Source organism: Miniopterus schreibersii, assembly GCF_964146895.1.
Source record: "Miniopterus schreibersii genome assembly, chromosome: 5".
NCBI classification, from domain to species: Eukaryota; Metazoa; Chordata; class Mammalia; order Chiroptera; family Miniopteridae; genus Miniopterus; species Miniopterus schreibersii.
In genome coordinates, this window is record NC_138106.1 from 55,097,354 (window position 1) to 55,116,140 (window position 18,787).

Here is an 18,787-nt window from a genome sequence, read left to right on the forward strand (position 1 = left end):
ACCCTGAAACATTATTTCCATCATTGTGCCGTAGATATTAGCCATGATCTTTGTTTTGATTTAGGTTTGGTTTTGTTTTTGTTAGATAGAGCATGTGGTGTTTGGAGAAATACCTAGTGATCTCTCTGGAACTTTGGTCTTTTCTAACGGCTCCCTGGGAAGACTGCAAGAACGAATCGTGCAGCTCCAGGAAGAGAATTCCAAGCAGTATAAACTTAACAAAGAGTGGCGGGAGAGACGGAAACAGCTCATTCGAGAGAAGAGAGAGATGGCAAAAACTATAAACAGTGAGTTGCTAACCCCACGGATTATCTAGTACTATTTATTGACATTTACTGATAAGTAACATTTATTGATAAGAGGGAAGTGTCAAGTGACTGTTTCCAACTTTGAAAATAGTAAGTAATCAAAAGGAAACAAGAACACCTCAAGCTGCCCAATTTAAAAGGGACAAATCTTTTATCATAGAAATTATTTCTCTGAGTTGTAAAAAGTTTCATGTACAATGAAATATAGAATAATATAATAATAATAATCCATCTACCAGTCAAGCTTAAGAAACTATTCTGCTGTCTCTTTCCCCAGGATCAAGTACCAGGTGAGTACACATATATGTGTATGTGTCCACGCACAATATGTGAAGCTACTTGCATACTTTTAACTGTAATACTGTATTATTCATATAATTTTGCAGTTCACTTTATTATTATTATTATTATTATTATAAAATATATATTGATTTCAGAGAGAGGAAAGGAGAGGGAGAGAGAGGGATAGAAACATCAACGATGAGAGAGTCAGTGATCAGCTGCAGCCCGCAACCCGGGCATGTGCCCTGACCGGGAATCGAACCCTGATCGCCTGGATCCCAGGTCGACGCTCAACCGCTGAGCCACGCCCAGCCGGGCTCACTTTATTATTTTTTAAAAATATTTATTGATTTTGGGGAGAGAGAGAGATAGAAACATCAGTGATGAAAGAGCGTCATTGAATGGCTGCCTCCTGCACGCCCCCTCCTGGGGATTGAGCCCGGGAACCCCAGGGCATGTGCCCCGACCAGGAATGGAACCGTGACCTCCTGGTTCATGGGTTGACGGTCAACCCACGAACCCACTGAGCCACACTGGCCGGGGTTTAATAAAGTAGCTCAGTTCACTTTATTAAACGCATTTTAGTTATTCATATTGCTACAGTAATTATTTATTTTAACTGCTATTACAGCGATTTTCAACCGGCTGCCCCAAGAATGTTTAAAACGTGCAGTACCTGACTCTTTACTCAGGGGCACTGACCTCTTTTCCCTTAGGCTGTCAAATAAAAAATGACAAGAGCCAACACAATAGTCATCCAGTGGGACTAAATCAAAATTATACCTATTTTTTTGTCAGATGGGCAAAAAATGTAATACATTTTTTAGTGTGCGGCAGAATTTGAGTAATTAGTCCTTGTGTGCCACGAGATGAAAAAGGTTGACAATTGCTGTGCTATTACAATATTCCACTGAGGACTGTAAAATAACTTATTCCTTCAGTCACCTGTTGATATTTCGGGTACTCCTAATTTTTCATGGTTACAGACAGTGTTACAGTAAACCTTCGTGTACAGGCCTCCCTGTGCGCGCGTGAGGAGGTGACTCCCAGGACAGGGTCTCTAGGCAACAGGGCCTGTGCACATTGCCAGCTCCCTGCGGTAAGGCCACCTTGCCCCCTGGCGGGCGTGACGATTGCCCAGGCTTCGTATTTTCATCAGCGCTTGATGCTGTCAGACTTCAATTTTGCCGATCTGGCAGATGTTAAATAGTATTTCACTGCGGTTTCTATTCCTATTTCTTTGATTCTGGCGAGGTTGAACGTCTTCACATACATCTGTTTGTGTTTCCTTTTCTGTAACTGCCATATTCTTTACCCATTTTTTACTTCTGTTTTTTTGTTTTCTTATTAATTTCAGGGAGTTCTTTATATATTCTTTTTTTGTCCATTAAACACACTTTAAGTCTCTCCTTGTTTGTGGCTCCCCTTTTACGTTTTTTAGTGTATCTTTTGGGGATCTAGACATTTTAAATCTTAATGTAGTTAACTTTATCAGTGTATTTATTTGTGGTTTGTGCATGGGGTGTGTGTGTGTGTGTGTGTTGTTTAAGAAACCCTTTTCTACTTTGAGGTCATAAATATTTTTTTATAGTTTTATCTTTTCATAGTGTTCTTCACACTTGCATTTTTAACCCATCTGGAATCAAGGTAGATAGTATAAGGTGCAGTGTAAAGATTATCATCTTTTAAAATTCTTTTTATAATATTTGCTATATGGAATATATGTGTAAGAGATGAAGTATTCCAGCTTTAATAAAAATAATATTACCAATACCGGAGCATATACCTTAATGCCACAGAACTGTACACTTTAAAATGTATCATTTTAATCTTTTTTTTTTTTTTTTTGCTATGTGTATTTTGCTACAATTAAGTAATTTTTTTAAAAGAAAACTTGAAAAAGGGAAGAACACAGTATGGTCAGTTAATCCAAGTTGCTCAGGTTTGCAGAGGCCAGTTTCCATAGAGTGCTGATGGCTCTGCCCGCCAGGTGGCTGGATTATAAAATCTTACAAAATGCATGTTAGTGCTCCAGGTTTGCATAACACTTATTTGAGACACAGTTTTCTCAGGTGTAAGCCTTGAGGTCAGTGTTCCTCACGTACTTCACATTCCTTTGGCTTCTGTAGCCTGTGAATGTTGGTTATATCTGGAATCCTATTCATGAAACCAGGGAATTGACTAGTTTGAAGATGAGGAACCTTGTTTCAATCTAGGTAAACTCAGGCTGGGAAAATGGGTGAAGAAAATGAAATGAAGTATCACATTTTTGGAGTGTTTGTTAAAATAAAAAATAGTTCCATGTACTGGGAGTCTTATTCAGTGACTTTCAGCTCTTCTCTCACCTCCAGCCCATTTTCTGAAAGCAAGTTGTGCATCTGGTCAAAGACCGATTTCCTAATTCTGAGTGTGAAACTGGGAGTGAGTTCCTTGCCTGTAACCCAGAGAAAAAAGCTGACTGGTGATGAGAAACGCCAGTTATCTTCTGGTTGCCTTCCTCCATCCCTACATCCAGTGGGGGAGAAGAGGAGAGTAGAGCGTGGGAGTGAGAAGGGTCAAGTTTGCTCCATTCCGAGGAGGGCACAGCTCACAGCCATGGGGAAGGTGGGTGGTGAGTGTTCCAGAAACCTTGACATTCCCAGTGAAAATCGGCTGGGCTGTGGAGTCGGGAAGGGCACAGGCTGGCTCCACGGGGGGAATGGCAAGGTGGCAAGGACCGGAGTTGACGTTATAGTCCATTGCCGTGGGCAAGGCCTCCTTAGGGGGGCTGGCCAGGGGGGAGTCCCGATTCTTACTAAGAAAGACAAAGGGGCAGCCGTAGCCCAGCTGCACTGTGCCAGTAATTCAACCGTTTCATTTGCATCACTGGTTGCCGTGGCCACCACATTACACAAGTAGGTGGTGTCACTGCTCACTCGGAATAGAAATAAACAGCTCCTCCCTGGTTTGTGCACAATGGCAGCCCGGCCATTTACACTATGACAATTCAACCATGACAATGATTCCTTACTACAGTTCCTGCGCTGTAGCAGAATTGGATCGTGTCACACCATAGGGCCTTCAGACTTCACGTGAAGATAATCTGTGACTGAGAAAGTCTTGTTAATAAGATTACATTTTCTTGAGGCGCTCAGCCCCCACAAGTGGAATTTTGCCCACGTGTTCCAGCGTGCTCACACTGGGGAAAGACAGTAAGCAGAAGTGACATGGATCACATGTCAGTTGGAGATAATTGTTAAAAAGAAACATTAAAAAGACTGGGGAAGTCAGGGCTGAGAGCCACAGGGGGATGGGAAGAGCTCTCTGTCGAGGTGACCGGCCTGGTAAGATGTGGCCCCTCCCAGTTAGAGGGCGAGGACCTGATGTTAGTTATGCCTCGGGAAACAGCCTTCCAGACGGTGGGAACTGAGATGGGAGTGAGCCTGGAGTATCTGGGATGCAGAAAGGAGTCCGGCAGGAGTGGTGTCAATGAAGAGCGAGGGATGGGAGCGGAGGCGGAAGGGTACTGCGGGCAGGGCAGGGCAGACCACGTAGGGCTGCGTGAAACACCACAAGGACTTAAATTTCTACCTGGAGTAAGATGGAAACTTTTGTTAAATGCCTGCTCTATTCTTAACACTGATGCTATAGAGATCAATAATAAAAGAATTACAAATGGAAGAGTTCCTAATTGGTTGGAGTCCATTAACAGTCCGAGGAGGGGCGGGTCAGGTTGTGTAAGCCAGTTGGGGAAGACAAGGTTCTTAAGCAGCTGGAAAGATAATACAGGAATGGGCATTTTAAGTGAAGAAAACAGCTGAAAAGTTAGAGGAAAAATCATCTGGAAGCATAAAATCTTTTTCCATCTTCTGACGAAAGCCCTTCCTTAGAGTGTCCTTGTTATGGGTGGTGGTCATGTCATAACAGTGGGAGCCGTGGAGCAGCCTGATGGTGACTGTCCCTCTTTCAGGAATGGAGGAAACAGTCCGCGACTTGATGATCAGCAAGTTCGGCCGCGTGATAGACCTAGCAGCTCTTCAGACACTTTCCGTGAATGTAACGCTTGAGGAGCTCAAGATTAAGAAACTCCGAAAGGAGCTGCTGAATGCAAGGGAAATAAAGAAGTGGGAGGTGAGGGTGAGAGGGCACCTGACCTACTTTGGTTCAATCTAGGTGGAGGCAAGAAATGCTGGTGAGCTGTGTGTGGTTCCTGCAAGGCATCTGTTGTACAGCTGGAGACGGGTCTGGGAGCCCCACTTCCCCGCCTCTGCCCCCCCCAACCGTGAGCTGCTGACCGTAAGCCTGTCTCGGCTTCCTTACCACTCACTTCGTTGGAGGGACTAGTCTACCTTGGGATGAGAGCACCAGCACTGGGGTTTAGGGGCCTGGTGCATGTAAATATGACAGTAAAACGGCATGGAAGATTAGAGGTTTTATTTTGAGGTGTACGTTAACGTGTAAATGCTCTAACAGTGCTAGAAATGGGACTGCTGTCCTCTGAGGGTCCTAATTGTATAAGTCTGTATAGCTTTTATGTGCTGTTACAATCTGGAAATTAGAAAACATCTCTGAGTAATACACTTTATAACAAGGCGTGGACCGTGTAGCCGGCAGGGTCTCAGGAGATGTTCGTGCCTGCGTTGATCCTGAGCGTGAGGTGAGGCCGTGCAGGTACGGCCTGATTAACGACAGGCGCTGTTACAGAGATTCTGCAAGCCTCCAAGCCATCACGGCTTCTTTAGGTTACTGTCATGTCTCAGCAGTAGATAGGCAAGGTGGAGAGGTTCCTAGTTCTTTATTTTTAATGGATTTTAGAGAGGGAGGAAGGGAGAGGGAGAGAAACATTGATGTGAGAGAGAAACAGCCATCGGCTGCCTGCTGCTCGCCCCCTACTGGGGACTGAGCCTGTATCCCTGGCACACTCCCTGCCTGGGAATCCAACCAGTGACCCTTCGGGATGACACTCAGCCAACCAAGCCACACCAGCCAGGGCACTTAGTGCTATCTTGTCTCATCTTTTTTTATCCAAGATTTGCCACTGTGCTGTGAGAAGTAAATTACTTATGTGTTCATGTCATTGGGACTGGTCCTTATCAGGGGAATGCTGCACATAATATGTGCAATCTAAAATAATTTGTGGGAGCAATAAGAGTACAAAAGAAAGCCACTAGCAGATGTATGGCCATTCAAGGACTTGGGGGATCCTGGGCCAAGACTGGGAAAAGAGCAGTATGTGAAAGTTTCTTGCTTAAATTACCATTCTCCCTTTCAATTAGTGAACACCAACGCTCAGTCTGCATACTAATTCCAGTCCTCAACAATGGAGCGATGTCAATACCGGTCTTATTTTTACCTACTTTTATCTTTGATAAGATTCTTCTTATCTTTTCTCTAGTCAAATCAGACCCGATGCAGCTGCTTCTGGTTGCATTTTCATACTGACTTCTGATTCTGTTTTTCTACATGCATATCGCTCTGTTTGCCTGATGGTTCTGATCAAATCTGGACATTCGTTTTTCTCCGTTTCCTCTCATTCACATCATGCGTTCTGCGTCTTCCTGCCCTGGTAGGAGAAGATTGCTCAGGTGCGGTGGGAGCTGATGATGAAGACAAAAGAACACACCAAAAAGCTCCACCAGATGAATGACTTATGTATTGAAAAGAAGAAACTGGACTCTCAGTTGAATACACTACAGAACCAGCAGGTATGCTTCTTCGCTTCAGATCCTTTGTTGAATCGGGGAAGTTCTGTAACGGTGGCTGTTCACAGGAATGTCAAGTGCTGGCATTTCAACAAATCTGGATCTCAGACTGCTGCTTACCCCACCAGGGTCACTGAGAACACCAAGTTGATATTGGCCCCACGGCAGTAAGCTTGGGTGACTAGCTTCACTGTACACCTCTTGGGTGCCACAAACTTACATAAGTGCTTATCTCTGGGGTTTGCCTTGGCCCTGGAGATGTAAGGTTATTTAGGTATAAATAATACTAATATCCTACCTGAATTTGGTGTCAAACATCCATTTCCAGTATCTTCTCATTTCATTTGACCTAAAGTGGGCATCCTGACTTGTGGAATCCTGCATGTTAACAGCCTTACTAAAACACTTGCTGCTACTTAGGGCTTTCAACTTGCTCTATATCATATTTTTTGAGCCTAACATAGTGCTACTTAACATGTGGTGGATGCTACTTATTTAATAGAGTCACCCTACTCAAGCGTTGCCCTCTAAGAACCTAACACGTGTTCTGAACTATATTTCATAGTATTACAATAGCTTCTGCAAAAGTGCCCGGTGTCTCTCTCGGTTTTTTTTCATGAAGCACCCTGGAAGTGGTTTAAGTTAGTTCTCAGAGTGTGGCCCCCCAAAGAAAGTGTCAGTATCATCCGGGGAAAATTGTTAGAAATAACCCAGATCTACTGAGTCAGAAGCGGGGGGCTGGGAGGAGACGCGGCATGAAGCCACATCAACAAGCCTTCAGGGTGAGTCCGCCGCATGCCCGAGTTTAAAGTCACTGGTCTAAGCAAGAGTGCAGAAGGGGGAAAAGTTTGATTTATTCCATGGAGAATGAATAAGAGGATTTGGGAAACTTGTAAGTGGACATGAGATATGAGAGGAAGCTTAGAACAAGAACATTGAGGGCCCTTTCCCTACTAAACAATTTTTGAGTAGAGAACCAAGGCAGGCTCAAGGTCGATGCCTGAGCGAGCTCTCCAGTGGGAGCCGCCAGTCAGCACTGACTCGAGGCGCTCGGCGCGTCCGGATACACTGGGAGGAGTCGGCGGTAGGACAGGGGTCGAATGGGAAAACTAATAGCAGTGTACGGGACGTGCGTTTCTAAAATGAGGCCTGTCTGCCTCCAAAGCTGACTCCATTGCTGTGATTCTTACAACTGTCCAGGCATGAATTGGGATGTAGATGGCAAGAAGCTAGTGTCCAAAGAAATGTCAAAATGAGAATACCCAAAATTTGTTTGGATATGGTAAGAATGAGGGAAAATTAAGGAGCCTTTAAAAAGACTGATCGGAATGGCTGGGGGTGAGTTGGCACATGTATTTAGCCGCAGGGAACCGAAAGGCCCATTGGAAGCAGCTTAAACAAATAGGCTCATTTTTCTCACTGAACAAGACGTCTAGAGGGGACGACTTAAGGGGGTTTGATTTAGTGGGTCCATGATGTCAGGGGCCAGCATCTCTGTGATTCTGATTCTTTGATGTTTTCCTCAGAGTCACGAGACGGCTGCCTCGGCTCCATGTTTCACATCCACATGCCGGCCTCTTCTGTGCCTTTATTAAGAAAGCATGTTTTCTGCTTAGATTCACTCAGCCACCCCTAGCTGGAAGAGAAACTGGGCGATGTTAGTGTTTAGCTTTCACAGCCTCGAAAGTGAAGGCGGGCAAGGGAGAAGCTATGGGGTAACGACAGCCCCTGCTTTCTCTGAAGGTCTGCCATCGTGAGGGTAATGGACAAATCATAGACTTTTGGCTTCAGGTAACCTGGTTGTAACCCTGCTTCCAGCCCTTAATAATATAGTCACTTGGGCCAGTTTATGAATCTGTCTCGGTCCCTGTAAAATTGGAAAAACCCCACCTAGTTCACAGAGTAGTTGTGAGGAATAAATGAGGCAGTGTATGTAAGCACCTGGCGGAGAGTGTACCAGCTGAGTGCTATGTCCCTTCCTTTAGCATGCGTTCAAATTTTATTGAGCATCTACTTAGGTAACAAGCCCCAGAGTGAGTGCTGGGTACAGTGGTGAGATCCAGGATCTCGAAAGAAAGCTATCAAACATTTAGGCTGAATCATAACAAATCACCACTTTGTTTAGGTTAAAAAATGGTCAAATGTCATAAATTTCAAGTGGTTCACTCTGATGATTCCAGTGGCACACAGTGGCTGTTTTGATAGAACAGAGCAGGAAATCCTAGCCTAGTCCATGGGGCAAAGGTCTCCCTAAAGTGATGTCTGAAGCAGGAGCAGGCATTGGCTGGACAGGGGATGAAATCAGATAAGGAAATAGATTATTTCCCTTTTGGAAAACAAAATATGAGTTATATAGTAAAAGGAGGTACCTTGTCTTTTGTGATTCCAGTGATAAGCCCTCTAAAGTGTGAGTGGCAGCTAGCTTAATGAGTTACCCATTTAAAGGATATTTGCATTTTAAGAGTTGTTAGCCCAAAGGGCCACATTCCTAATGGTGGGATTTCAGTGCAAGAATGAAGGGCCCTTAAAATTAGGAGCAATGGCTATTTAAATTGACTGTAAGGCAGGCACTCCTAACCCATATGTAAGGACAGAGAAGTTTTCACATCTGAAATGATGCTTAAAGTAGGGAGGTGTTTTCTTTCCACAGGGCAATGCCTTCCAGGGCCCTCGGAAAGCAGATACAGTGGCAAGAGAGAAGGTCACCGAGTTGATCCAATTCCAGGCTGAAAGAATTTTGAACTTAAAGAGGGAGATTGCTCATTTGCGTAAGAAAGGAGGCATTATCCTCCCACCCATTCAGCCCAGACCATAGAACAGATGAAGCCCCTGGGCCTTTTCAGTTTGCTTTTTCTCTCAAATCCATCCAAGATTTCTGACATAAAATCCTCCAGAAGTTGCCTCCTTGTCTCCTGCAACAATCCTGTTATTTTAAAATGAACCTTATCTAAAAGTCTAAACTCAGATCCAGCTGTGGAACACCCAACATCTGTTACTGAGCTGAGACATTTTAGATTTGTTTAGAACCAACTGGATTGAATATGAAGTCTCAGAAGGCTGTAAGAAAGCATCTTTAATATGTCCTGTTTTAGGAAAACTTATTTGTATTTTTAACCATTGGCAAAAACTAGCATTAACAGCATTAGCTGGTCCCTTTTTGTTGTTTAAAGCCAGTGAACTAGAAGGTGAGTTACAGCCTGGACCTGAGGGCCTCTTGGAAGTGATCCAGGCCGTCAGCCAGTTTGTATCTGAAGTCACATCCTATTTCTCTTATCTGCTCTACTTCTCCTTTCCTATCATTTGCATGTTACTTACAGCCCTTCATTTATTTCTTAAAATATATTTAAAATACCGCTTTCCTGAAAATCACTGCATCTTGATGAATTCTTCCAATTTAACTTTGGATAGAAAAAAGATCTAACAATCTACCAGCTAGCACTCTATTTCTTCTGGCCAGCAGAGGGCACACTTGTCCTAGATGACCAGTCAGTCCTGGGGCTTTCCTAGGATCTTGCTTATCAAATTCGTGACAAGAGTGAGAAGCCAGGGTCTGGCACAAGGTCTCTTAAGTGTCTGAAGTGGCATTTCACCCGTAATTCAACTCTACTGAAACTGGGAATATACATCGAAAGCTTCAGCCTCCATCCAGTCCCAGGTATAAAGGATGAACCTGTGGTAGGACAGCAAGCAGTAAGTACATGTCGATTTTAACTAACCAGTGAGTCAGCTCCTCTGGCAAGGTTGGTGTAGCTTTGGAAAGAAGGGGAATGAATTCTACCAGGCACCACATGTTCATGTGTAGTATAACTATTAACTAAATGGAGAAAATACTTGGTCTTTAACACACACACCTATATAGAAGTGATTAGTTTCATTCCTTGGATATGACCAAAGTTTTACCTTAAGCCCAGTCTCATCAGTAAGAGAACTGAATCTGCTCCTCCCTGCCTCCTGCACAGTCTCCCTCTTGGACTAAACAGTTACTGATGCATTCCACAGAATAAAAGCACAACCGACGTTCCAAGTATTTGCAAAGATGAAAAATCAGAAACATCTGCTACCTTTTCCAGATCTCATCTCTCGATCTGAAAACATCACAAGTGGGTTTCTCCAGATACTCAAAGACTGAATCCTAACGTGTAAGGAAAATGCTGACTCATATGTGACTAAGCTGAAGGTTACAGGGAAGACTAAACATTTATTTAGAAGTTACAGTGTCTGTTTTTACAGAGCTATGTTGCCACAGATTATTGATGCTGGAAGGTTTGTTAATGCTTATGGTACTGTACACATCTGAGTCTGTTCTCACGGGCATCTTCTGGAAACGCTGCCTGCATCACCAGGTCCGGCAGTCTCACAGGTGTCTGCAGCCTGTTCGACTGTGGCCTCGGCATCACCTGCGTGGGCATCACGAACAGTGAGTCTTCCCTTCAGCAGCTGCTCCGGGGGCTCCTGCAGCCTCCCTGTCATGGGCACAGGTTCTGAGTTCCTCCTGTTATGTTGTGGCTTCTGTTTTACCTCTCATACCTCCATGGGTAAGAGTCCCATGTCTTTCCAGAATTATAAAAACACATGTACATTTATTTACAAGTGCATAAATATATAAATATGGCTATTATAGAAAAATAAATACCAATTTCCTCTGTCTCTTTAAAAATGATAATATAGAGTCTTTCTGGAATACTGGCTTCTGCCTAAATTATGGGGGGCGGTGTTTCAAAAGATACGTGCACTGGTGGGCTGGGGGAGAGCTGCCTCCCAAGCTCCTGTCCTCCATAGGTCCCCGTGGAGTGCTGGGGACACCACTCTCCACCCATTTGGCAAGAGTCAGTGCTGTCCACTTCTTCAACTGGTGCAAGGCCCAAGCAGCACGGGGGCCCTGTGGGGAGAGAAAATGGGAAACATTAAAATCCAGACTGGCCAGGAAGCAGTGCTCAGAGGTGCTGGTCACACTGATCCTAAAAGAGAGAGAACCTACAGCCATGACAAGGTCATTAATGCTCTCAGACACGGGCTGGTCCATCTGCACATGGAGACTCTCAAGCACTTGGCCTGTGCCCTAGGGCAGATGAAGTCAGCTCAGCCCATAAAATGTGGAAGACAGCCCTGGTCCATCCTACTGGTATAATTTCTGGCCATGATCACCCCACACACAGTTGATTCTCCCAGGTGCTGGATTTGGCTCTAGGAGGCGAGTTTCACTTCCCAGAGGCAAGGGTGAGGTTCTGCACATGGACCTACATCCATACCATGGAGGCTAAGAAATGCTATCCAAGCCTCTGCAGCATCCTGTATCCAACTGAATATCCACTGAAGACACTGGAACAGGAAGACAGTGGGATGGAGCTGGTGTGCACTGAGCCCCTTGGAGAAGAAAGTTCTGTTGAAGCACAGAGTTACGATGTTTGTGAGAAGTTGGCTCCTTAACGACTGATGTAACCTTAGTCCTTAATTAAGAGACAAGACCCAACAAAGAAAGGTATTTTGGAGTGATTAGAGAACGCCTCTTATGATGAGAGACAGTAGGAATTTGTGAATGGCCTTGAAATGCAGAAGCCAAGAAACTCTAAAATGGCCAAGAATCCTTTTCCTTAGCCTTTGAGGGCAAAGCTTGACGTACTGGAGAAGGAACCCACTGGTATATCTGCTAGGCCTTCAGGCAGGAAGGAGGGTGGCCAGCCACCTTTCCCCCTCTCTCCCGATTAAAGCTGTGGACAGCTCCACCTTCAGTGACTTCTCTCCCTCTCCAAGTCACTCCTGGGCTGTGGGTGACTACCTCATGTCATCTGCAGCCTCTTTAATTTCCTGCCCTGCCTCTGGCACGGACCTGCATGAAAAAGAGTGTCCCACGTCGCTTCCAGCCCAGGACTCTGGGGTCCATTCCTCATTCCCAACTGGCTGACTGTAGCAGGCTGCTCCTGGAGGTGGTGGCAGTCCTGGTGGGTCTGGAGCAGCTGGTGAGTTGAGTCATCAGGCAGTGTGTATAAGAAAGAGACCTTGTCTGGGTTGGCCTTGGTTCCCCTGCATGCACAAGACCAAATGAGGAGGTCAGGTATGGACAGAGTGGGCTCCTATCCCCACCGCCCGGCTGCTCCCATCAGAGCACCAGAGGGGGAAAGAGCTCAGACGGGCAGGGATTGCTCCCCTCTGAACATCAAGAAGTGCCACACCCTTTCCATGGGTAATTCTAGTCTGTCGCCATTGTATTCCATGCAAGTCCTAGAATGTATTAGAAAATGTGGAATCAGGTGTCCAGGGGCCTCTGGGCAAAGCCAGCTGGGCTACTCTGACTGGCCAAGTGGGGGGAGGATTCTGAGGCCAACCGAGGCTCCCGCCCTGCGAAGAGGCCTCCTTGCCTCCCCAGGCTCCTTCCCCTTGCTTATCGGTTGAGAGTCCAGTGGAGAGGCTGTCAGACGTGGGGATCCCTAACTGAAGCACTGGGGCTCGCCTCTCAGTGACTGTAGAGGGAAAGGTGGGATAGGGAGGGGCCTGGTTACCTGGGAATGTGGTGGCTGTGGACATCATATCCATTGCCAAGAACAGTCTGCCTCAGGAGGCCATTGGTGTCATCCTGCTGCTCAAAAAGAGAATAATGACAAGGTCATGTCAGAGTCCAGGACACTTTCCTGCTCATTCTTTAACAGGATGAACTGAAGAAAGCCTGGCCAGCAGCCCAGACCTAGGGGCTGGAAGGGAGGCGGCCTCAGGAGGCAGCCCAGCCACTCCCTCTGTGGGTGCCTGTACCTGCTCGCCCATACCCAAGACCGCGTTACCTGCTGGAGCTCCCCTGGGCAGTGCTGCGGAGGTTTCACGCCTGGGTAGCCCATGGCTGTCGCAGGGCAGCCCCTGTTCACGTGTACCCCACTGGCACAGGCCCGTCCATCGGTGCTGCTGAGGTAGGGCTGCCCATTGGCCCGGTGGCCTGGAAGTCCTCCCAGTGGTACCATAGTGTACTGGCAGGAGGACAGAAGGGCACCTCGAGGAAAACCCAGGTCTGTTGTATGTTCTGGAATGACAGAGGAGAGAGAGCTGCTTAGGCCAAGGAGGCCTGGGCAGCTTGAAAAAGTCCCCTGTGAATCTCAGAAAACTCCCGACCACAGGGTCACGTGAGGTAGGCAGGGAGTTGGGGCTGTCCCGGAGATGGGAATAGCCTCCCTCACAGTATCTATGTTACCCTGTCTGCCCAACATCTGGACTTTTTCTTTTCCAGTGGCGATATGGGTGAGGAGATGTAGGGGCAGGTGTTTAGGAGAAGGAGATGGTGAGCGAACAGGAGGAGCAATACTTGGTGAGGTGAGATGGACTAGGTGTGTCGTCATGAGGCAGCAGTTAGTGGGTAAGAGATTAGCTCAGGATAAGGGGGAAAGCTCACAGCAGCCCCAGACCCCAAGAAGAGGGAGGAAGTGTTTGGAGAAGAGGTAGGTAAGTGTGAACATGCGGTCAGAGCAGCAGCTTTGGACACTAAAAGGAATTGGAGCCAGCTAAGTCCGAGCTCCCGAGATGCAGAAACAAACTCTGACTTCTTCCTACTCTCCTCCACCTGCCATGGTCCATGAGCTGGGAGGAAAGGGCTCAGTTTTAGGTATTCTCTGGCTCTCTGGAGGTCCCAGGAGCTTGAGCTCTGGTGACTGGGAAGCAGGGCACCTCTGCTCCCGCCCTGCGGAGAGGCCTCCTTGCCTCCCCAGGCTCCTTCCCCTTGGCGAAGAGGGCCCCTCACTCACTCTGCTTAGACCAGGCCCTCCACAAGCAGAAGGGGATGAAGGCGACGATGAGGAGGACGACAGAGCCCAGGACGACCCCGACGATCAGGTAGGGCAGGTCGCTGGAGCGTGCCACCATGGCCCCCGTGCCCACTGGCCGCTCTATGGTTTCAGGGGGTGGTGGCTGAGGTGAAGCCAGAGTCGGGGGTGGGAGTCCACCAGGCTGACCAGACTTGCGAGCTGTAATTGTGAACAAAACTCACATCAGCATCTAATTTTTTGATATTTCTTTCACAACAATAACAAATATCCTGATTCCGTGGGTGTGGGAAATGGGGTCAAACTCACAAGACAGGGCCTCAAAACCCTGTAATAGATGAGTGTGGTATCCAGGCTCAGCATGACCTTGGCATCTAACGTGAAACTTGGTATTACTAAGAGAACTGAACCTTATATTGCAAAACACAATCAGATATTTGTGAGCCAAACACTAGAGTCAGACTGGGTCCTCTGGGTGGAAGTGGTGTGGGGATTTCCTGAAAGGAGAGCTGGTGAACTTTAGGAAAAAATATTTTTAAATGCATGAAATCAGCAAAAGGACCGGGAATGGAAAAATTTACCCATGAATTTGAGCCTCCTGGCAGATTGAGAGACGTGGAGTACTAGGCATGAGCCCAAGCTGCAGAGCAGGGGGATAGGTGTATTGGGTGGGACTCCCTGGGACAGACAGTGACTGTGAAGTGCTAATTCCAAGGTGTCCAGGTAAGATGGTGAACTACTCACTGGGCTTTTGCTATTATCAAGGTGTATCTGACATTGTTAACTCCTCTTGACAGCCGTCTTCCCCCTGACTTTCTGATACTGCAGGTTTCTGACGTACCCCCCGGCCTCTCTGATGCTGCTCCTGGCATTTCTCTTTTCCTGCTCTCTCTGGCTTCTCAGACACTGGAGGTCTTCCTGATCCCTCTCAGTGGACACTGTCTCTATGGATTCTTATCTGTTCCTGACTGCCACATCCCCACACCCATGGCCCTCCCCCAGGCAGGAGGCCTGCTTCTCAGGGAACACTCATATTTCAACATCTCAGAAGAATCAGACTCAGTGGGTCTCCAAGGGGTTTCACCTTGTTCCTCTCACTGGATCTGGTTCTCACCCAGTCTTCCCCACTTCAATAAATGGCAACATCACCTGTGTGGTCCCTCAAGCTAGAAACTTCAAGGCTTACTCTGAGCTCCTTTCACTCTCTCCCAGCCCCAACATGCTGTCAGTCCCTGGCCCAACGCACGCTTCCTCAGAAAAGAGACCCTTCTCTTTACCTTTACTCCACACCCCCGTGCTCTCCCCGCAGCCCATTCCTGCATAGTCACCAGTGACCCTGCTCAACAAACAAACCCACCAATGACCCTCCTCCACCCCAGCCCATAGGGTCCTCTCTTGTTCTCCTTCAGGTCCCATGTACTTCAACCATCTGGAGATACTTGCAGGTCTATCCGGTCCCCCAGGACACTCCCTCCTCAGTCCACCTGAAGATTCAGTCCTTCCAGGAGACCAGTGTGAAGCCCTTGTAAACTCTGTTCTTTGCCCTGAGCACTCTGTGTCTCCTGATACAGGACTTGATTGTGGATGTATGTGCCCCTCACTTCACTGTTTGTTACAGAAGAGCGCAGAAGTGCACATGGCAGGCGCTCTGTATTTGCTGAGAAAGCAGTGCAAAGCCGGAGAGTGTTGCCAATGAGAAGAAAATGGATTTTCTTGTCTCTATCTCTATGGTTTGGTGATCTTCTGATTTTGTTCTTTGCAATACAAATGGAGATCATATCCATCCACTTGACCAATGTGAAAATATAAACAAGTTATTATGTGAATACGTTTAACATGTTTTAATGCAGAGTGTCTAGGCTTGCAATTAGACGAACTTCGAAGTGTGCTCTACCGCTAGCGGTCTGCATGACCTTGGTCAAGGTATATCATTTCCTTTCCCGTCTCATGGGGTTGCAGTCAAATTAAGAAAACCAACTAATGTAAGCATCCAATGTTATCATAGGAATAGAGTGTTTATAGAACGTTTCCAACCTAAGAATGGGTTCCACTCCATGAGTTCATGTATGAGTTAGTTCCCAAGTTCCTTGTAGCTGCCATGTAGCAAGTTGTTCATACTTAACCCTTTGCGGTATTAAATTTGGACATGGGTGTCATACTGGTCGGAATTAAGAGCTTTCAGAGAAATTATGAACTGATACATGAATGAATAGAGTTAAGATTCATACGGTTCCTTGCTGTGGTGGCTGAGAGCAGACATACGACAGGAACGGTAAAAGAGCTTTGGTGGCTGAGAGTAGACAAACGACCACAAAGGTTTAATAAGGCACAAGCAAATGAATGGTTAAAAATGACAGAAGTAAGGAGTACTTGGAAAATAAGGAGTCTTCCTGGGAAAGAGATACCCAGCAAAGCACATGAAACAGTGAATTTGCCCTTATTTGCTGAAAAGAGCAAGAGGAGAACAGAGAACCTGAAGAGCCTCACCTTTGGTTTCACAGATCATCACGTTGCTGAACTCGCTCTCCCCTCCTTCATTAAAGCACTGCATCTTAATGTCATAGGAGGTCTCTGGCTGCAGGTGGTTGATCGAGTGCCAGTATCTATCCCCTGGGAAAGAGAGTAAGAGTCACATATGGGGAGGTGCATCTGGTTTGCTTGGCCTCCAATGGCAGTCAGACTCAGGGCTGTGTGCTGGGTCTGGTGCCACTGAATGGCACACAGCCAGGTTGGGGAGGAAATGTTCTTGATTCCCACTCAAGTTCCTGTTGTCCCATCACCATGGGAAGGAACCATGTGGGGTGAGGAACTTGGTGACCTCAAGTGTGTCATGAAAGAGCCAATGATATGGGGCACAGATGCTGTGTGTCACACCAGCCCAGGTTTTATATTTTCACCAACACCAAGACCCCCTTGCCAAGAGAGGAAACTAAATCACACAAAAGTATTTCTCACCTTCCACCATATCCTTCTTGTAGTCACTGTCATTGTCACTGTCTGTGGGTCGATAATAGATATAGAAGCCATGGATTGGGGTGTTGTTGTTACTTGCTGGAATATACTGTAGGGAATGGAGGAGAAACACATTGAGAGTGGAACAGAGAAATCAGGTGGGCACAACCACTGGGGGATGGAAATTTTACCCCAGCCTAGAATTAAAAAAATACATATATATATCAATTTTTAGAGAGAGAGGAAGGAGGAGAGAGAGGGAAACATCCATGTGAGAGCAAAACATTGATTGGTGCCTCCTCCTACCAAGAATGGTGCCTGCAACCTGGGCATATGCCTTGACCAGGAATCAAATCCTCAACCTTTTGGTGCATGTGACAATGCCCTACCAACTGAGCCACATTGGCCGGGGCTACCCCAGCCTAGAATTTGAAATCCACTGGGGACCCTGGCAGATATTTCTGATAATATCCCCAAGGCTCTGCGGAGAATGCAGTGGAGATCACTCATTGTATTCTGCCTAGAGGTCCCCCAACCTTTGGAGACAAGAAACAAACTGCCATTTCTTTGGAAAGTCAAGTCCCCTCTGACTCTGCCTGCAGGGCTGATGAAACAGACGCTTAAAGGAGGGAGCTTAGAAGAAAGGCTGGGGGAAAAGAGTGGTTCCTTCCCGCCCAACACGAGGCTCAGCCCACCTCCCACTGCAGTCTCTGCAAGGCCACTCACCATCCACTTGAGCATGATGGTGGTCTCGTTGACGGCGTCGGTGAAGGTGATGTAGGGGCCCGCCACGGGCCTCTCGTAGATGCGGCCGCTGTAGCCTGACACCACGTATGGCTGGGAGGGGGCGCTGGGCTCGCTCTCCCCCAGCATGTTCAGAGCCCGGACTCGGAACTTATAGGAGGTGCCTGGTGAGAGACCCTCACTGAGCCCAGGAGCTGGGAAACACCTTCCGACTTTCTCACAGCTCATTCAGGCCCTGGACCTGGAGGGATCTTCTGGGCAGACCTTCCCCAAAAACAAATCCCAAAGGAATCACGAGAATTCCCACCCTCATCAGAAAGGAAGGGAGAGAGAAGGGCTTGTGGGACTGAAGTAACACCACTAAGAGCATTCACAGGAGCCTAGTGGCAGGTGGAAGATGAGAAGTGAGAACCTCCAGGGCACAGCATTGGGGTGGGGGGGGAGGGGGAAAGGGAATAGGAACAGTAGGTAAGGGGCCAGGCCCCTACCTTTCTCTAGGCCTGTGATCTCCACTGAGAGCCGGGAGGGAGGGATGGCACTGGTGGCCAGAATCCAGTCCCCCACTTTCTTCAGCTTCTTATACTCCACACGAAAGGACTGGATTGGGAAGCCACCATTTCCACGGGGAATCCAGGTCACAAACACGGATGTCTCAGAGGCCATGGAGATAGTGGGCCTGTCTGGAGCTTCTGGGGCTGGTGGGAACCACACACGAGGGAAGAAAGAAACAAGACGACAAGATGAGAAGATGGTTGTATGGCACCTGGACTTGGCCTCTTCTGATTGGGGCCTGCTCCTCCCCACAGCCCTTCACCCCTGGGGCTACACTGGGTCTTCCTAGGGTCACCTGGATGGCCTGCTCCAGGGAGGAGCCCTTGAGCTAAGACCCCTGAAAGCTATCTTTCTGCAGTGTTAGAGTATGGAGGAGTCAACGGCCACCCGCTCTCCCCTCCACTGCCTCTGGACCCACAGGGTCAGCAACCCCAGTACTGGACTTCAGTGTTTTATTTGAAAAGTTCCAAACTATATTTCTTCATTGTGGTTAACTGGGGAGGTACCAGGAAAATGTCATAAGGATTCC

At 47.2% G+C, this 18,787-nt stretch overlaps 2 protein-coding genes across 3 annotated transcripts in view; one reads left to right on the top strand and one right to left on the bottom strand.

Annotated features, from left to right (window-relative positions):
* Positions 1-10,923, top strand: part of CFAP44 (cilia and flagella associated protein 44) — an 88,204-nt gene extending 77,281 nt beyond the window's left edge. The window contains exons 32-35 of the mRNA XM_081138681.1: positions 86-287; positions 4,540-4,700; positions 6,140-6,274; positions 8,922-10,923. Of these exons, the coding sequence (XP_080994807.1) occupies positions 86-287; positions 4,540-4,700; positions 6,140-6,274; positions 8,922-9,086 (663 nt within the window). The 3' untranslated portion in view covers positions 9,087-10,923. The remainder of the gene's footprint in view (positions 1-85; positions 288-4,539; positions 4,701-6,139; positions 6,275-8,921) is intronic.
* BOC (BOC cell adhesion associated, oncogene regulated) overlaps positions 10,450-18,787 on the bottom strand; it is a 35,388-nt gene continuing 27,050 nt past the window's right edge. For both annotated transcript variants that reach the window (XM_081138683.1, XM_081138682.1), the window contains exons 10-18: positions 18,195-18,401; positions 17,689-17,870; positions 16,966-17,071; positions 16,498-16,620; positions 13,993-14,211; positions 13,045-13,277; positions 12,769-12,845; positions 12,099-12,292; positions 10,450-11,150 (exon numbers count right to left, since the gene is read on the bottom strand). In XM_081138683.1, the coding sequence (XP_080994809.1) occupies positions 10,966-11,150; positions 12,099-12,292; positions 12,769-12,845; positions 13,045-13,277; positions 13,993-14,211; positions 16,498-16,620; positions 16,966-17,071; positions 17,689-17,870; positions 18,195-18,401 (1,526 nt within the window). In that variant the 3' untranslated portion in view covers positions 10,450-10,965. The remainder of the gene's footprint in view (positions 11,151-12,098; positions 12,293-12,768; positions 12,846-13,044; positions 13,278-13,992; positions 14,212-16,497; positions 16,621-16,965; positions 17,072-17,688; positions 17,871-18,194; positions 18,402-18,787) is intronic.